Source organism: Portunus trituberculatus, chromosome 50 (assembly GCF_017591435.1).
Source record: "Portunus trituberculatus isolate SZX2019 chromosome 50, ASM1759143v1, whole genome shotgun sequence".
NCBI lineage: Eukaryota > Metazoa > Arthropoda > Malacostraca > Decapoda > Portunidae > Portunus > Portunus trituberculatus.
The window spans coordinates 25,684,255-25,705,512 of record NC_059304.1 but is presented as its reverse complement, the minus strand read 5'-3'; the positions used below and the strand labels follow the sequence as shown (position 1 = coordinate 25,705,512).

At 35.2% G+C, this 21,258-nt stretch overlaps 1 protein-coding gene across 4 annotated transcripts in view; it reads right to left on the bottom strand.

The window, feature by feature from the left end:
* Positions 1-21,258, bottom strand: part of LOC123500100 (guanine nucleotide exchange factor subunit Rich-like) — a 303,302-nt gene that overhangs the window by 121,428 nt on the left and 160,616 nt on the right. For 3 of the 4 annotated variants that reach the window (XR_006673172.1, XM_045248758.1, XM_045248761.1), the window contains 3 exons: positions 14,522-14,636; positions 14,218-14,354; positions 13,789-13,833 (listed from right to left, as the gene is read on the bottom strand). Coding sequence is in view for 3 of the 4 variants with exons in the window: in XM_045248758.1 (XP_045104693.1) it covers positions 13,789-13,833; positions 14,218-14,354; positions 14,522-14,636 (297 nt within the window). In the remaining variant the exon portion in view is untranslated. The remainder of the gene's footprint in view (positions 1-13,788; positions 13,834-14,217; positions 14,355-14,521; positions 14,637-21,258) is intronic. The other variant, XM_045248759.1, reaches the window with a different exon arrangement.

Below are 21,258 nucleotides of genomic sequence, written 5' to 3'. Positions count from 1 at the left end.
TCCTGACTTTTTTTCCATTCAGCCTGCTTCTCCATCATTTTTCCTAGAGATTCTCCACATTTTTCGCAATTCACTTTAATTAGCTTAACTTCCTCTTTCAGTACTTCATTTTCCTTCTTTATATCGGCACACTCTTTCATTACATTGTCATAACTCGTTTCCAGGCCCCCATACTTTTCAAACAGTTTTTCAATTTTACCTTCCAACTCCAGAATTTTCTTCACATAAGCGCTCTTCTCCATTATTCCTTGAAATCCTGTGAAGTCTGATTCATCTTTCGAGTTCACGGCCGCCATGTTGCGCAGATGTAAACAAACCAGCTGATGGCTCAAAAGCAGGCTACAGTTTATATTCACCTTCCCTGGACATTATTTTGCTAATCAACAGTTAACATGACTATATGGAGACGGGACAAACATTACCAGCTCCTTTCCCACCTTGGTTACTCTTAGGCAATGGTAACTGTAGAATTAGAGATGATTGCTCTGGAGCTCAGCGACCACATGCCATCGTGTGTGTGTGTGTGTGTGTGTGTGTGTGTGTGTATTCACCTAGTTGTAATTTTACAGGGCCTAGGTATCATACTCGTGTGGCCCCGTCTCCATATCTACACACATCCAACTTTCCTTTAAAACTTTTAAAACTTTGCACACTCCTCGCTGATACCACCTCCTCATTCAAACTATTCCACACCTCCACACATCTCTGTGGGAAACTATATTTCTTCACATCCTTCAAGCATATTCCCTTGGCTATCTTTTTACTATGCGATCTCGTAGTTCTATTCAAATTTTCCTCTCTCAACATCATTTGTTCATTATCCACAGTTTATAAACCTGTATTAAATCTCCTCTTTCTCTTCTTTGTTCCAAGGTAAGCAAATTCATTTCTTTTAATCTCTCCTCATAGGTCATTTCTGCCAATTCCAGTACCATTTTTGTTGCCATTCTCTGCAATCTCTCCAACTTCCTAATATGCTTCTTTTTATAAGGGGGCCAAACCACCCCTGCATATTCCAATCTTGGTCTAATTACCGTACTAATTAATTTCTTCATCATATCTTTATCCATATAATGAAAGGCTAATCCAATATTTCTAATCAAATTATATGTTTCTCCAAACATCTTGTCAATATGAGCCTCAAACTGTCCATGGTCTTGTATTATCACTCCCAAATCCTTTTCCTTTACCACCCTTTTCAACACTACTCCTTCACCCATCTTGTATGACCCTCTTGGCCGTCTTCCACTCTTCCCCATCTCCATTACATGACTTTTGCTCAGATTAAATTCCATCTCCACCTCTTGCTCCACTCCCAAATCTTATCCAGATCTGCCTGTAAATTTCACAATCTTCTTCACTCTTCACATACCTACACAACTTCACATCATCTGCAAACAAATTAATATAACTGTTTACTCCCTCTGGCATATCATTAATATAGACAAGGAAAAGTATTGGTGCCAGCACTGAACCTTGTGGGACTCCACTCTCCACCACCAACCAGTCCGACTTTGCATCCCTTATTACCGTTCTCATCTCCCTCCATCTCAAGTAGTTTTCCATCCACTTTAACACTTTTCCCTTCAGTCCTCCATAAATTTCTAATTTCCATAGCAGTCTCATGTGAGGTACCTTGTCAAAAGCTTTTTTTAAATCCAAATATACACAGTCCATCCATCCCTCTCTCTCTTGTATTTTGTCAACCACTCTTGAATAAAAGCTCAGTAGATTTGTTACACATGACCTCCCTTTCCTAAAGCCAAATTGATGATCCGATAATAACTTATGATCCTCCAGGAACTATATCCAATATTTCTTTATCACCCTCTCACAAATCTTACCGACCACACTTGTTAAAGACACAGGTCTATAGTTAAGAGGCTCTTCTTTACTGCCTCCCTTATAAATGGGCACCACTTCAGCTCTTTTCCACTCTACTGGTACTTCCCCGGTTTCTAATGAGCACCTTACAATATCATATAATGGATCTATCAATTCTTCTCTACATTCCTTCAATAATTTGCCTGAAACTTCATCTGGTCCCATCGCTTTATCTTCTTTAAGTTCCTCCAACATTTTATATAACTCCTTTTTAGGTATCTTAATGTCATCCATGTACACATTTCCTTCTACATTCTGAGGCTTTACAAACATTGTTTCTTTAGTAAATACTTGTTGAAACCTATTATTTAGCAATTCCGCGAATATTCTTAGGGTCATCTACTATCCCTTGCTCTCCTTTTAATCTTTCAATGGACTCTCTCTTTTTAAGTTTACCATTTATGAACCTGTAAAACAATTTTGGATGTTCCTTACTCTTGTCTACAATATTTTTTTCAAATTTTCTTTCTTCCTCCCTCCTTACCCTCACATACTCATTTCTTGCCATTCTATAATTCTCCTTATTTAGTATATTCCTGCTCTTTTTCCATCTTTTCCAAGCCACATCTCTCTTTTCTTTAGCCTTAAAACAAGTCGCATTAAACCAATCCTTTCTTCCTTCCTCTCTCGGTTTATACTTTGGTACAAATTTCATAACTCCTCCTTTATAATATTTCATAAAAATCTCATATTTTTTTTGCACTTCTCTGCTTTGTAACATATGTGTGTGTGTGTGTGTGTGTGTATTCACCTAGTTGTAATTTTACAGGGCCTGGGTATCATACTCATGTGGCCCCGTCTCCATATCTACACACATCCAACTTTCCTTTAAAACTATGCACACTCCTCGCTGACACCACCTCCTCACTCAAACCATTCCACACCTCCACACATCTTTGTGGGAAACTATATTTCTTCACATCCTTCAAGCATATTCCTTTGGCTATCTTTTTACAATGCGATCTTGTAGTTCTATTTAAGTTTTCCTCTCTCAACATCATTTGCTCATTATCCACTTCATCGAGTCCGTTCAACAGTTTATAAACCAGTATTAAATCTCTTTCTCTTCTTTGTTCCAAGGTAAGCAAATTCATTTCTTTTAATCTCTCCTCATAGGTCATTTCTGCCAATTCCGGAACCATTTTCATTGCCATTCTCTACAATCTCTCCAACTTTCTTATATGCTTCTTTTTATAAGGGGAACAAACCACTCCAGCATATTCCAATCTTGGTCTAATTACCGTACTAATTAATTTCTTCATCATATCTTTATCCATATAATGGAAGGCTAATCCAATATTTTTTATCAAATTATACGTTTCTCCAAACATCTTATCAATATGAGCCTCAAACTGCCCATGGTCTTGTATTATCACTCTCAAATACTTTTCCTTTTCCACCTTTTTCAACACTACTTCTTCACCCATCTTATATGACCCTCTTGGCCGTCTTCCACTCTTCCCCATCTCCATCACATGACTTTTGCTCAGATTAAATAAAATGTTTGTGTGTGTGTGTGTGTGTGTGTGTGTGTGTGTGTGTGTGTGTGTGTGTGTGTGTGTGTGTGTGTGTGTGTGTGTGTGTGTGTGTGTATTTACCTTGTTGTATTTACCTAGTTGTAGTTTTACAGGGCCTGGGCTTTATGCTCGTGTGGTCCCGTCTCCATATCTACACTTATCCAATTTTTCTTTAAAACTATGTACACTCTTTGCTGATACCACTTCCTCACTCAAACTGTTCCAAGTCTCAACACATCTTTGCGAAACTAAATTTTTAACATCTCTCAGACATCGTCCCTTCCTTAGTTTCTTACTATGCGATCTTGTGCTTCTAAAGTCATATTCTTCTCTCAGGATCAGTTTCTCATTATCCACTTCATCCATTCCGTTAATCAATTTATAAACTTGTATCAGATCCTCTCTCTCTTCTCTGCTCCAAGGTTGGTAGATCCATTGCCTTTAGTCTCTCCTCATATGCCATCCCTTTAAATTCTGGAACCATTCTTGTAGCCATTTTTGTAGTCTCTCTAATTTTCTTATGTGTTTCTTTTTGGGGAGTCCACACAACTCCTGCATATTCCAATCTAGGTCTTATTTTAGTACTTATCAATTTCTTCATCATTTCCTTGTCCATATAGTGAAATGCTACTCCAATATTCCTTAGCAAATTATACGTCTCTGAAAATTCTATCAATATGGCTAACCGGTTGATTATTTTCTTCCATTGTCACTCCCAAGTCCTTTTCCTTTTTTACTTTTTCTAGTTCTACTCCATCTCCCATCTTATAGATTCCCACTGGTCGTCTTTCACTTTTTCCCATTTCCATGACATGGCTTTTGTCCACATTGAATTCCATCTCCCATTTTTTGCTCCATTTCCAGATCTTGTTTAAGTCTTCCTGTAGTATTTCACAATCCTCTTTTTGTTTAATGACTCTGCACAGTTTCGCATCGTCCGCAAACAGATTTATGTAGCTGTTCACTCCTCTGGCATGTCATTTATATATACGAGAAAAAGTATTGGTGCCAATACTGACCCTGTGGCACTCCGCTGTCTACTGTTCTCCACTTGGACTTCATATCTTTAACTATCGTCCTTATTTCTCTCCCCTTAAGTAATTCTTCATCCATCTCAATGTGCTTCCTTTTAAGCCACCCTTCTCCTCTAACTTCCATAGTAATCTTTCATGTGGCACTTTATCAAAAGCCTTTTTAGATCTAAATAAATACAGTCAACCCATCCTCTCTCTCTTGTACTTTATCAACTATTCTAGAGTAGAAACTCAATAAATTTGTCACATGACCGACCTTTTCTAAAACCAAATTGGCTATTTGATAATATTTTGTTGTCTTCAAGAAACTCGATCCATTGCTTCTTTATTACTTTTCACACATCTTGCATATTACACTAGTTAGTGATACCAGCCTGTAATTTAAAGGTTCTTCCTTCCTTCCGCTCTTATATATGGGAACCACCTCAGCTCTTTTCCACTCCACTGGCACTGTTCCATTTTCTATTGAGCATTTTATGATGTTGTATATTGGACTTGCTAGTTCTTCCCTACATTCTTTCAGTATTCTGCCTGAGACTTCATCCGGTCCCATTGCCTTTTCCTCATCCAATTCCGTCATCAACTTTTTATTTCAAGCTTGGTTACTTTAATCTCTTTCATATAGACAGTCTCTCTATTACCCTGTGGTCTTTCAAATTTGGATTCCTTAGTAAAGACCTCATGAAATTTACTATTTAACAGTTCTGCCATACTTTTGGGTCTTCCACCATTCCGTTTTCTCCTTTTAACCTTTCTATTGTTTCTTTTGTCTTATTTTTCCATTTATGAATCTGTAGAACAATTTTGGTTGTTCCTTACATTTTTCGACAATGTCCTTTTCATAGTTCTTTTCTTCTTCCTTTCTCACCTTAGCATATTCATTTCTTGCTGTTTTGAAGTTTTCCTTATTTTCTGGATTTCTGTTTCTTCTCCACCTTTTCCATGCTCCATCTCGTTTCTCCTTTGCCCTAGCACATCTTGCATTAAACCAATCTTTCTTTCCTTCTTCTTTAGGTCTATATTTCGGAACATATTCCCTGACCCCAGTTTTGTATATTTCCAAAATAAGTTATATTTCTCTTGAACCGTTAATGAGTTTTCCATCTCCTCCCAGTTTACGTTTTAAAATAGTTCTTGAGATTCTCAATATCAGCCTTTCTGTAATTTAATCGGTCTCCTTTGTATGATTCATCTCTATCTTCCTTTCCTTCTTCTATATCCATCTCTAATATTACATGGTCACTCTTTCCCAATGGGCACTTGTATCTTATATCATCGTTAATTGGTATATCCCTTGTAAAACTAGGTCTAATCTTGCCGGCTCATCGTTTCCTCTGAATCTTGTGTTTTCCTTTACTCTTTGGACCATCAAATTATCTATCATTAGGTTCAGGAATCTATCTCCCAGGCATCTTCCCCCATACCACTTTCATAATTTTCCCAGTCTACCTCCTTACAGTTGAAATCTCCTACCAATATCACTTTTCTCCTTTCCTTAATGATTCTTGTAAGACTCCTTATTGTGTCATCTATCATGTCTCTATATTCTTGGTTAGTCCATGAGTTTGTTTTGGTGGCACATATGTTCCAATGATTGTTAACTCCTTTTTGTTAATATGCATCTTAACATACAGTATTTCTGATTTTCCTTCCCCAAACTCCACTTGATTTACCACTATCTCCTTCCTTAACATCATCATGACTCCTCCTCCTCCTTTACCCACTCTGTCTCTCCTCCATATATTATACCTTTTATCTATGTCTATTTTATTGCCTCATTTAACTTTGTTTCCACCAGGCATACAATATCTGGTTCTTCTTTCTTTATGTAATCTCTTAATTCTAATTTACTAGATAAAATCCCATCTATGTTTGTATACATCATTTTTAATCTCTTGTTCTTATCATTTTTAGTTAAACTTGCTCCATTCTTTTCTCTTCTTTCTCTTTTATATACCATTTCCTTATCCTGTCTCCTATAATTCTCCAAAAATGCCTTCTTCTCCTCCTCTGACCTTTCATTATTTTTTCTCTTGCTTCTGCCACCAGTTCATTGTGTCTCTTCCTTTCCTCCTCGTTTCTATTTTTCTTTATATATATATATATATATATATATATATATATATATATATATATATATATATATATATATATATATATATTATATTTGCAACCTTCTGTTTCTCTGAGTTTCGTTTTTCTATATAGTACTTCTGCTGCTGCTTGTGATTTTAGTAATATCTTAATTGGTCTCACTGTTCCTTCTTGATATGGTCCCATTCTATGGATTTCTTCTACTTCCTCTTCTAAGTTCTGTCTATCCTCGTCATTCAGATGTTTTAGTAGGTCTTTTACTGATTTCATTTCGTCTTTTCCTTCTTGGTCTATATTTAACATTTTTTCTTTCAGTCCAAAAATAATTACACTCTTCTTTTTTCCAAATTTCTCTTACTAAATTTTCTTTTTCTTGAGGACTCCTATCATTTTGCTTGTCATATTTTCATCTCTTTCTTTTAACTGTTCTTGAAATACTTCTTGAAATGATTCCTTGTCTTTCTTATCTTGGATTCTCCATGCTTGTACTTCTTTTTAATCACGTCTTGTACTCTTTCTTCTTCTTTGTTAACTAGATCTTTTAGCTTTTCTTTTCTTTCTCGGCTTTACCGAGTCCTTCTTCCATCAATTTCTTATAGTTCGCTATTTGGACTTTTAATTCTTCATTTTCGGTTCTTAGCCTAGTTTCGTTTTCTTCCACTCTTTTATCCTTTCTTTCAATTTCTGGAGCTCTTTATCCTGTTCTTCATTCTCTTTCATTTCCATACTCTCCTTGTATCTTATCAATTGATCTAATTTACGTTCGATAGTTAAGACTCTATCAAATAGTGAAGTTTGCGCCGTATTAAAGCCTTCAAATTCTCCTCCTCCCTCACCAACATTGTCATCATCAGCTTTCATTCTTTCCCTTGTCACATACCTGCATTTAGATGGAATATCTTTCTCACTCATTATTATTTAACACTGTATTCATGAAAAAAAATGAGTCCACACTTATCGCCCAGGCCACTGTAAACCCAAACAAAGGTAGTGAAGATCAGCTGATTCTCGGGAGCGACGGTATCGCATCCTTCCTTTGCCGCGTCTCGTGTGTGTGTGTGTGTGTGTGTGTGTGTATTTATCTACTTTTACCTAGTTGTATGTTACAGGATTTGAGCGGGGCTCATAGTAACCTGTCTCCATATCTACATTTATCTAACTTCTCCTTAAATTTGTGCATACTTTCTGTTGTTACAATCTCTTCACTTAATCCATTCCAGATGTCTACTGTCCTATGTGGAAAACTGAACTTCTTGATATTCCTATAACACTGACTTTTCATGATTTTCTTGGAATGTCCTCTTGTTTGTTTGTGTCCCTACTTCATCAGTGTTACCAGGTCTTGTCTATCTATCTTCTTCATACAGTTTACTGACATATACATCGTTATTAGGTATCCTCTTTCCTGTCTATCCTTCAAAGTTGGTAGCTCCATCTCCTTCAGTCTTTCTTCATAGGGAAGATCTTTTATTTCAGGGACCATCTTTGTAGCAGCCCTGTTTTTTTTTTTTTTTTTTTTTATACCATGTCTTTGTATCCTTTCTAGTTTCTTGATATCTTTCTGCCTATTTGGTTTGCTGAGATACCTCAGGACTGGAAGTTAGCTAATGTTACTCCAATATTTAAAAAAGGTAGGAAGGATGATGCGAATAATTATAGACCGATCAGTTTAACTAGTATAATATGTAAGATACTAGAGAAAATCATTATGGGTAGTATTTGGGAGCATTTAAATGAGAATAGATTAATTAGAGATACCCAACATGGCTTTAGATCAGGGAGGTCCTGTCTTACAAATTTGCTCGATATCTTAGAATATATTACCAAGGAGTTAGATGATGAAAATAGCATAGATGTTATATATCTAGATTTTAGCAAGGCGTTTGATAAGGTACAGCATAGGAGGCTAGTGTACAAATTGAGACTACATGGGATAGGGGGTAGGTTAGTTGATTGGATTAGTGAATGGCTTTCTGATAGGAAACAGAGAGTAGTATTAAATGGGGCAATGTCTGAGTGGAAGGAAGTGGTTAGTGGGGTACCCCAAGGATCAGTGCTAGGACCTCTTCTTTTCTTGGTGTACATTAACGATTTAGATATAGGAATTAGTAGCAAAGTATCAAAGTTTGCAGATGATACTAAGATAGCATGTGCAGTACAGGGTGAAAAGGACAATTACAGAATACAACGAGACCTGGACAGGCTGATAGCATGGGCAGACAGGTGGCAGATGGAGTTTAATTCTAAAAAGTGTCAGGTTATGCATTTAGGTAAAGACAACACAAACTTTAGCTATGAGATGGAGGGATGTTGGCTAGAGACAGTAGAGGAGGGAAAGGATTTAGGAGTAGTGATAGACAGGACTATGAAATTTTCAAAGCAATGTTTAGAAGCAAGAAATAGGGCAAATAGGATCCTGGGTTTTATAAATAGAAATGTTAGTTATAAAAGTAAGGAAGTGGTGCATAGCTTATATAATTCCTATGTTAGGCCCCATTTTGAGTATTGCATACAGGCCTGGTCATCCCATTATAGGCAGGATATCAACATGTTAGAAGCAGTTCAGAGAAGAGCAACTAGGATGATACCAGCATTAAAGCACCTGGAGTATAGAGATAGATTAAAGGAATTAAACATGTTTTCATTTGAGAGGAGACGTATAAGAGGGGATACGATAAGAGTTATTTAAAATGTTTTCAGATACAAACTACATAGATGTGAGATCTTTCTTTACCTTAGAGGAGGGAAGTAGGACTAGAAATCATGGCAGGAAGATTAGAAAGCAAGGCTGCAGGTTAGATATAAGAAAATATTTCTTTAGTCATAGGGTGGTAGACTTCTGGAATGCATTGCCAGAGAGGGTTGTAAATAGCACTAGTTTGACAATGTTTAAAAATAGATTAGGTAAGCACTTAAATTTATTAGATTTATAATTATGTATAGCGCTGCATGATAGTTTTTATAAGAAATTTACTATAGTTAAACAAGAAATGATCCCCATGTATGGGGATCACAGATTGTAGAGGAATTCGCTGCAGGACTTAGCCCTGTTAATGGGCCAAATATTTAGAATTAGTATATAATGTATTGTGTACTTGTAAGTGTATTTTTAAGTACTGATGACGAGGTCACTGTGCGACTGATACAGGATAACCTAGATGGGCCCTGGTGGCCCTTTGTTATCCTATTATTTATGTTATGTTATGTTACATCTTTCCACATCCTTTCAAAGATGATCAACCCTTCAGGAAGTCAATAGATCACACAGGGTGCCACAGATTACCTGACTTTTGATATTTCTAAGATTTCTGATTGGGGTAGAGAAAACTTAGTAGTGTTCAATGCTTCAAAACCTCAATTCCTCCATCTAACAACTCAACACAACCTTCCAGGCAACCATCCCCTCTTCTTCAATGACATTAAACTGTCCCCCTCTCCCACACTGTATATCCTCAGTCTGTCCTTTACTCATAACCTAAACTGGAAACTTCACATCTCATCTCTTGCTAAAACAGGTTCTATGAAGCTAAGCATTCTGAGGCGTCTCCACCAATTTCTCTCATCCCTCCAACGCTAACTCTGTAGAAGGGCCTTATCCGTCCTTGTATGGAGTCCACTTCGCATGTTTGGCATGGGGGGTCCACTCACACAGTTTTATTAGATAGGGTGGAATCAAAAGCTTTTCATCTCATCAACTCCCCTCCTCTAACTGACTGTCTTCAGCCTCTTTCTATCTTTTATCGCTATTTTCAAGCTAACTGCTCTACTGATCTTGCTAACTGCATGCCTCCCCTCTTCCTGCAGCCTTGCTTCATAAGGCTTTCTTCTTCCTCTCACCCCTATTCTGTCCAACTCTCTAATGCAAGAATTAACCAGTATTCTCAATCATTCATACATTTCACTGGTAAACTCTGAAACTTCCTGCTTGCTTCTGTATTTCCATCTTCCTACGACTTGACTTCTTCCAAGAGCAAGGTGTCAAGACATTTATTTTTGAATTTTGGTTAACTACCATATCTTTTAGGGAACTGGCAACACAGTGGGCCTTTTTTTTCCATATCTTGTTGCCCTTGGCCAACTGTAGCTCCTGCATAAAAAAAAAAAAAAAACAAGTAACTGAAAAGGCAAAACAAATTTCTCTTATCTTCCCCTACCTCCTGCACCCGACATTTATTATGGAGGGGGAGAACAATGTAAACAAACCTCTACGGTACCTCTGTCTCTGTCTCTCTCTCCTAATTAAAACTTCACTGATTCAATGAATAATGTTTACAGGATCGTCAATGAGCTCTTTTGTGATTATTAGAGCACCCATTCTTCTGTGGATGGCTATATTTGTACACTCCAGCTGATCGACAGTCCCAAGTGAGGGTTGGGAATCCAGTAACATCCCGTGGAATGCATCCTCCAAGATAAATATACTTTATGAGAGTAGTTTATCTATTTATATTATATTTTGTTATGTTTCATTATGTTTCTGTGCAATAATTATTATTTACAAATACCTTTTTCTTACCTGAAAGCACGGAAAGAAAAATAGGGGTGCTAGAATAGATTAATGGCATTTCAGTGCATTTCAATGGGAAAAATTGTTTTGAGATACGAGCTCCATCACAGAACGAATTAAACTTATATCTCAAGGTACCACTGTATACATACATACTGTATATATATATATATATATATATATATATATATATATATATATATATATATATATATATATATATATATATATAGGGGTGTTCTTTTTGGGGGGTGCTGGAGTAGATTAATGGCATTTCAGTGCATTTCAATGGGAAAAATTGTTTTGAGATACGAGCTCCATCACAGAACAATTAAACTCATATCTCAAGGTACCACTGTATATATATATATATATATATATATATATATATATATATATATATATATATATATATATATATATATATATATATATATATATATATATATATATATATATATATATATATATATATATATATATATATATATATATATATATATATATATATATATATATATATATATATATATATATATATATATATATATATATATATATATATCTCAAGGCACCACTGTATACATACATACTGTATATATATATATATATATATATATATATATATATATATATATATATATATATATATATATATATATATATATATATACCACTGTATACATACATACTGTATATATATATATATATATATATATATATATATATATATATATATATATATATATATATATATATATATATATATATATATATATATATATATCTCAAGATACCAATGTATACATACATACTGTATATATATATATATATATATATATATATATATATATATATATATATATATATATATATATCATACCACTGTATACATACATACTGTATATATATATATATATATATATATATATATATATATATATATATATATATATATATATATATATATATATATATATATATATATATATATATATATATATATATATATATATATATATATATATATATATATATATATATACATGCCATGCTTTAGAGTATCATAGAGACAATAAAAGACTGTCTTTTGGAGAAACTGAATCCTTGACAATATTTTGCGGGTAAAGAAGCTTTAACTTTCAAGTCATTATACAGCTTTCCGGTCTTTTTAAACGAATTTCCAGTGTTTTCAGTTTCAACTGTTTTCAAACACTCTTCTGTTTTATTTCTTTGTCTTCTTGGGAGCTTCATGAACAATGCAATATGATTTATACATCATAGGAGGATGAAACATAGTGCCTAATGATATATTTGTAAGATTATTACTACTGTCATATAGCAAAAATAAAAGGATAAAATCATATGGTACATCAAAATACTTCAAAATTTCAAAAAGAATCCTTACCAAGTTTTTCATTTTCAAACCACAAATGATCACAGTTCAATAAAATATAGTCAGATTGTGTATGTACTTCAGTTTTCTCATAATCTTGACTTATCACACCAGCAGTGTATCATCTTCATTGGTTTAATAAGTTTTTCCTAAAAATGGCAATAATAGACTTCCCTTGCTGAGTGCCAATAAAGCCGATTACAGCCAAGGTTCTTCATTATTCCATTGTCATAATTAAAAGTTCTAGTGGGTGACACTTCCATCTATGCACCTGCCTCATGCTAAAAGTGACTGCTTAGACTGTAATGTTAATTCTGCATTTTGATGTACTTAATGAATAATGTCTAACAACTTTATTGACTTCAAGAGTAGTGCAGTATCACATTCCTAAATACAGTAAGTCCTCGTTATACAGTACATATGCGTTTCTGAAAAACTTACCGCAAATTGAAATTACTGTATACCGAACCCATTATAACATGTAATAATAGGAAATGTGTTCCAGCACATCAAAAGTCACCCCTACAGACATCAACATACATGAAAAATAATCATGTAAAAAAATGTAAAGTACTGCGCAAAAGAAATAAACAGAAAATGTTTTATTTACCTTTCACTCGCCACGTATTCTATCAGATGATGTCTCTCCCGAGGCTAAGGGACAGTAGGGATTTCAGCCCTTACTCATAATATCCACAAAAAAAAAATGCCATAAGGATTTCATCTGTCCTCAGTGGGAAACATGGGAAAAGACTGATTGTTGTGGTGGGCGCGCGGCATGGTGGCTCTTCGATTCGGGCGAATACCATATCTGTGAATTTTTCTTACCGTAAATAGAATCGAGGGTAGAAATTATCAAACACCGTAACTGAATTTACCGGATAACAAAGTACCATATAAAGAGGACTTACTGTATATCTCCTGTGATTATCTATAACAAGTCTTACATACGTAGTACATACATGTAGATAACAAAATTTCAAAAGTATCATTTTTCATTTCAGCTCTAGATTGGAAAATACAACACTGGATTCTGGAAAAAAATCTTTTGACTATTTTGTCATTGTAACCTAGCACATATGTTGAATTCATTCTCTTACAAGACTTGAAATTACTAATCAAGATTAGTAAAAATGCATGGATTATAAAAATTGATATATAAAGACTAAAAAAAGAAGAAAGAAGACATGAGTATTACACATATTTTTGTAATTAACAGAGCACACACTCCAACAGCCCCTCCCCATATACACACACACACACACACACATACACAATGATGGAAACATGGATAATCATGCAATCAGCTTTGTCAGAACAACACCAAACTAAATACTACACCAGACTCAGCAATACCTGTGGCAGGATGACCAGAACAGACGGGATTCTTCTCAACAACATCTGTTTGTTGGAGCCACCAACACATAGCAGGAATTAGTCACATGATGAAATTGAGCTTCATGCAACACTTCATCAAGAGTTTTAACTACAAGAAAAAATGTAATATGGAACTACAGCATAGAAAACAAAACAAAAAGGGAAAGAAGTATGCAAGTAAGAATTGTGCATGCTCAGTGCCTACTTCAGCTGTGTTCATCCTCAGTGTTAATGTGGTGCACATTCCCTGAGAGGACATGCTTTCATTTTCTTCTCTTTTTTCTATTTTCAATGATAATGTGGCCATTATCACCTACTGTCTGAAGGTAAATCAAAACTAATCTCTTTCAAGAAAGACAATAAAACCTAGTTACTGGCAAAATTACTCAGATTGTATGGGATCAATACCTGAGTGTTGGGAAGAATCATGGAGAGATCCTCATCAACACAAGCTGGAGATACTGGTGGGGTGGCATGAGTGAATCCAACTTTCGTGCTACCACAAGAGAGTATCGAGGGCTTTGGTGAGTCCAGATCTGTTGGATCTGATAGAATATCAAAATAGCTGTTAAAGAATTTCAAATGAGAACTTGCTGAATCACAAAATACGAGTATGTGAAAATAACTTACTTTCCAATATAGCAAGTATGGAATATTCTTTCTAGTGATACCAAAGATAGAGAATGGGAAAAAGCTGCGTCATAACTCTTACCTATAGAGCGCAGGAAACGAATTAGGTCTTTGCTAAGATCCCACTTCCCAGCCTCCAAGGTGGCATCCAGGAGACGGGTGGCAAGGCTGCGACTCACAGAAGCACTCTCCAAGTTCTAAGGTAAAAGAAAAGATACAATTCCATGGATTACGTAACATTAATCATTTACATTTATGAAAACTGTGGTGCTGTTATACTTTATTCCTTTTGATATCTCTCAAAGCATTACAGAGAGACGCTTCAGGATATGAAGATCTTGCCTTATGAACAAACTGGGTTATGAGCACAAATTTCTTGGAAAATTGACCTGAGTATATTTGCTTGTGTTACAAGAAACACTGGTTAACCCATATGGTTCCTTGTTCGACTGTAAGATAAATAATGCTCTCAGTGTCTTGATACACACACACACACACACACACACACACACACTTTGTCACCGGAGAAACACATTAACAAGATTTTTTGGTAAACATACAACATGCTTCAAAATATTGGTCTTGCATTCCACTACCTAGATGAAGGAATGATGAAGATATTATGTACCTTAATAAGACCCCAGCTAGAATATGCAGCATGTGTCTGGTCACCGCATATGAAGAAAAATGTGAAGAAGGTAGAAAGGGTACAAAGGCTGGCAACAAGAATGGTACCAGGACTCAGGGAGTTAGACTATGAGAAAAGACTGAGGAAGCTGAGGCTGACCACATTAGAAGAGAGAAGAACAAGAGGAGACATAATAACTATGTATAAATTGGTGAACAAGATTGACATACTGGATAGAGAGTTGATAAAGGTGACCACAAGTAATTATCTCCGAGGATATGGAAAAAAGCTAATAAAGGACATCTGTCTAAATGACGTGAGAAAATACAGTTTCCCGCATCATAGCATTGATAAGTGGAATAAACTGAGCAGTCATGTCGTTGACGTGGTGTGTGTCAATCAGATGAAAGAGAGATATGACAGGAATGGACAAGGAGACAGGACACAGAGAGCTTAGCTCGGGCCTTGTAATACACAAATAGGTAAATACAAATAGGTAAATACACACACACACACACACACGACCACAGGTTGTTGTGTTAACATAAGCCCTGGGCAAATGTGTGATTTGTGTGGCAATAGCTTCCAGAAATTACATTGAAAGGCACCATGAGTCGGAAAGAGCTCACACCCATATGCAGGTATGAGAATAGGGAAAGAGTACACGAAGAGGATGATTATGATGGTGAGGGAGAGAAAAGATTCGGAGGATTTGATGAGACAAGTACCACCCTCCAGAGGCGAGTTTTAACTTTGGAGAGAAAATTAGACAACTGGATAAGGGAGAGTATAAAAAGTAAAGAGAACGATGAACAGGAAAAAGAGTTCCAGAAATGGAAAGAAAGCATAAAAAGAGTGAAAGAAAATGAAGCTAGACTAAGAGTAGAAAATGCAGAACTGAGAAAAGAACTAGCCAAATATAAGAAACAGATGGATGAAGGACTCAGTAAAGTAGAGAAAGAAAAAGAGGACCTGAAAGATCTAGTTAACAAAGAAGAGGAAAGAGTTCAGGACGTGATTAAAAAAGAAGTACAGACATGGAGAGTACAAGAAAAGAAAGACAGATAACTTTCAGGAAGTGATTCAGGAACATCTAAAAGAAAGAGATGAGAACATGGCAAACAAAATGATAGGAGTCCTTAAGGAAAAAGAAAACCTAGTAAGGGAAATTGCAGAAAAGAAAAAGAGTAAAATCATATTTGGACTAAAAGAAAATAAATGTAAAATAAAGACCAAGAAGGGAAAAAGAGGAAATGAAATCAGTCAAAGACCTATTAAAAAATCTAAACGACAAAAATAGGCAGAACCTAGAGGAGGAAGAAGAGGAAATACACAGAATGGGACCTTAACAATATGGAACAACAAGGCCAATTAAGATACTACTAAAATCATAAGCAGTAATAGAAGAGATATTATATGGAACAACAAAACTTAGAGAAACAGAAGGCTGCAAGGATATATATATATATATATATATATATATATATATATATATATATATATATATATATATATATATATATATATATATATATATATATATATATATATATATATATATATATATATATATATAAGGAAAAATAAAAATGAAGACGAAAGGAAAAGATACAACGAACTGGCGACAGCAGTAAGGGAAAAAAATAATGAAAGATCAGAGGAGGAGAAAAAGCCATTTTTTTTGGAGAATTCTAGGAGACAGGATAGGGATATGGTATATAAGAAAAAAGGAAGAACAAACAGTGGAGCAAGTGTAACTAAAAGTGATAAGGGTAAGAAACTAAAAATGATATATACGAACATAGACAAGGTTCTATCAAGTAAATTAGATCTATAAGATTACATAAAGAAAGAAAAACCAGATATTGTATGCCTAGCTGAAACAAAACTAAAAGAGGCAATCAAAATAGATATAGATAATAGATATAACATATGGAAGAAAGACAGAGGGGGTAAAAGAGGAGGAGTCATGATAATGTAAAGGAAAGAGATGGTGGTAAACCAAGTGGAATATGGGCAAGATAAAGCAGAAGTACTGTATATTAAGATGCATATTAAAAAAAAAAAAAGAGTTAACAATCATTGAAACATATTTGCCACCAAAAACAAATTCATGGACCAATCAAGAATATAAAGACATGATAGATGACACAATAAGGAGTCTAACGAGAATCATTAAAGAAAGGAGAAAAGTGATATTAGTAGGAGACTTCAACTGTAAAGAAGTGGACTGGGAAAATTATGAAAGTGATATGGGGGAAGAAGCCTGGGGAGAAAGATTCCTGAACCTAATGATAGATAATATGATGGTCCAAAGAGTAAAGGAAAACACAAGATTCAGAGGAAATGATGAGCCGGCGAGATTGGACCTAGTTTTTACAAGGGATATACAAATGAATGATGATATAAGATATAAGTGCCCATTGCGAAAGTGACCATGTAATATTAGAAATGGATATAGAAGAGGGAAAGGAAGATAGAGACGAATCATACAAAGACGACCGATTAAATTACAGGAAGACTGATATTGAGAATCTCAAGAACTATTTCAAATACGCTAACTGGGAGGAGATGGAAAACTCTGAGAGAGTGCACGAGAAATATAACTTATTTTTGGAAATATACAAAACAGGAGTCAGGGAATATGTCCAGAAATATAGACCTAAAGAAGAACGAAAGATAGATTGGTTTAACGCAAGGAGTGCCAGGGCAAAGGAGAAAAGAGATGGAGCATGGAAAAGGTGGAGGAGGAATAGAAATGCAGTAAATAAAAAAACTTCAAGGCAGCGAGAAATGAATATGTTAAAGTGAGGAAGGAAGAGGAGAGGAACTATGAAAAGGGCATTGTCGAAAAATGCAAGGAGCAACTGAAATTGTTCTACAGATTCATCAATGGGAAAATAAGGCAAAAAGAAACAATAGAAAGGTTAAAAGGAGAGAATGGGATGATGGGATTGTGGAAGACCCAAAAAGTATGGCAGAACTGTTAAATAGTAAATTTCAGGAGGTCTTTACTAAATAATCCAAATTTGAAAGGCCACAGGGTAATAGAGAGACAGTTTATATGAAAGAGATTAAAGTAATCAAGCTTGAAATAAAAGTTAATGAAGGAACTGGATGAAGAAAAGGCAATGGGACCGGATGAAATCTCAGGCAGAATATTAAAAGAATGTAGGGAAGAACTAGCAAGTCCTATATACAACATCATAAAATGCTCAATAGAAAATGGAACAGTACCAGTAGAATGGAAAAGAGCTGAGGTGGTTCCCATATATAGAGCGGCAGGAAGGAAGAACCTTTAAATTACAGACCGGTATCACTAACTAGTGTAATATGCAAGATGTGTGAAAGAGTAATAAAGAAACAATGGATCAAGCTTCTTGAAGACAACAAATTAATATCAAATAGCCAATTTGGTTTTAGAAAAGGGCGGTCATGTGTAACAAATTTACTGAGTTTCTACTCTAGAATAGTTGAGAGAGTACAAGAGAGAGAGGGATGGGTTCATTGTATTTATTTGGATTTACAAAAAGGCATTTGATAAAGTGCCACATGTAAGATTACTGTGGAAGTTAGAGGAGAAGGGTGGTTTAAAAGGAAGCACATTAAGATGGATGGAAAATTATTTGAGGTGGAAAGAAATAAGGACGGTAGTCAAAGATATGAAATCCAAGTGGAGAGCAGTAGAAAGCGGAGTGCCACAGGGGTCAGTATTGTCGCCAATACTTTTCCTCATATATATAAACGACATGCCAGAAGGAGTGAACAGCTACATAAATCTGTTTGTGGACGATGCAAAACTGTGCAGAGTTATAAAGCAAAAAGAGGATTGTGAAATACTGCAGGAAGACCTTAGTAAGATCTGGGAGATGGAATTCAATGTGGACAAAGAATGAAAGACGACCAGTGGGAATCTATAAGATGGGAGATGGAGTAGAACTAGAAAAAGTAAAAAAGGAAAAGGATTTGGGAGTGACGATGGAAGAAAATAATCAACTGGTAAGCCATATTGATAGAATTTTCAGAGAGACATATAATTTGCTTAGGAATACTGAAGAAATGATGAAGAAATTGATAAGTACTATAATAAGACCCAGATTGGAATATGCAGGAGTAGTGTAGACCCCCCATAAAAAGAAACACATAAGAAAGCTGGAGAGACTACAAAAAATGGCTACAAGAATGGTTCCAGAATTTGAAGGGATGACATATAAGGAGAGACTAAAGGCTATGGATCTACCAACCCTGGAACAAAGAAGGGAGAGAGGGGATCTGATACAAGTTTGTAAATTGATCAATGGAATGGACCAAGTGGATAATGAGAATCTGATCCTGAGAAAAGAATATGACATTCGAAGCACAAGATCGCATTGTAAAAATCTGAGGAAGGGAAGATGTTTAAGAGATATTAAAAAATATAGTTTACCGCAAAGATGTATTGAGACTTGGAACAGTTTCAGTGAAGAAGTGGTGTCAGCAACGAGTGTGCATACAACTAAGTAAATACACACACATCGCTCTGAGACGCGGTCAAGGAAGGACGCAGTGCCGTCGCTCCGAGAATCAGCTGATCTTCACTACCAGTTATTTTGAGTTTGCAGTGGCCTGGGCGAGTAATGTAGACTCGTTTTCATGAATACAGTGTTAGAGAAGCATGAGTAAGGAAGAGATTTCATCTAAATGCAGGTATGAGACCAGGGAAAGAATGAAAGAAGATGAATATGTTGATGAGGGAGTGAGAGTATTAGAAGGTTTTGATACGGCAAATACTTCACTATTTAAGACTTGACTATTGAACGTAAATTAAATAAATGGATAAAGGAGAGTATGGGAATGAAAGAGAATGAAGAACAGGAAAAAGTTTCAAAAACTGAAAGAAAGGATAAAAAAAAGTGGAAGAAAATGAAGCTAGACTAAGAGGAGAAAAGGAAGAACTGAAAAAGGAAGTAGCTAACTACAAGAGACAGATGGAAGAAGTACTCGGTAAAGCCGAGAAAGAAAAAGAGAAGCTGAAAGATCTAGTAAACAAAGAAGAGGAAAGAGTACAAGACGTGATTAAAAAAGAAGTACAGGCATGGAGAGTCCAAGATAAGAAAGATAAGGCTGATTTTCAGGAGGTGATTTAAGAACAACTAAAAGAAAGAGATGAAAATATGACAAACAAAATGATAAGAGTCCTCAAGACAAAAGAAAATCTAGTTAGGGAAATTGCAAAAAAAAAAGTGTAATCGTATTTGGAATAAAAGAAAAAAATATAAAATATAGACCAAGAGGAGAAAAAGAAGAAATGAAATCAGTAAAAGACCTACTAAAAAATCTAAACGACGAAGATAGGCAGAACTTAGAAGAGGAAGTAGAAGAAATACACAGAATGGGACCATATCAAGAAGGAACAATGAGAGCAATTAAGATATTACTAAAATCACAAGCAGCAACAGAAGAAATATTATATAGAACAACTAAACTCAGAGAAACAGAAGGCTGGAAGGATATCTATATAAAGAAAAATAGAAATGAGGAAGAAAGGAGGAGATACAACGAACTGGCTGCAGCAGTAAGAGAAAAAAATAATAAAATGTCAGATGAAGAAAAAGAGGCAATTTTTTTTGGAGAATTCTAGGAGACAGGATAAGGAAATGGTATATAAAAGAGAAGGAAGAGAAAAAAGTGGAACAAGTTTAATAAAAAGTGATAAAGGCAAGAGACTAAAAATAATGTATACGAACATTGACGAGCTTTTATCAAGTAAATTAGAATTAAGAGATTACATAAAGAAAGAAGAACTGGATAATGGATGCTTGGCTGAAACAAAACTAAATGAGGCAATCAAAATAGACTTGGATAATACGTATAATGTATGGAGGAGAGGCAGAGGGAGTAAAGGAGGAAGAGGAGGAGTCATGATAATGTTGAGGAAGGAGATGGTGGTAAACCAAGTGGAATGTGGGGAAGGAAAAGCAGAAGTACTGTATGTTAAGATGCATATTAATAAAAAAGAGTTAACAATCATTGGAACATATGTGCCACCAAAAACAAATTCATGGACCAATCAAGAATATAAAGACATGATAGATGACACAATAAGGAGTCTGATGAGAGCCATTAAAGAAAGGAGAAAAGTGATATTAGTAGGAGATTTCAACTGTAAGGAGGTGGACTGGGAAAATTATGAAAGTGGTATGGGGGAAGAA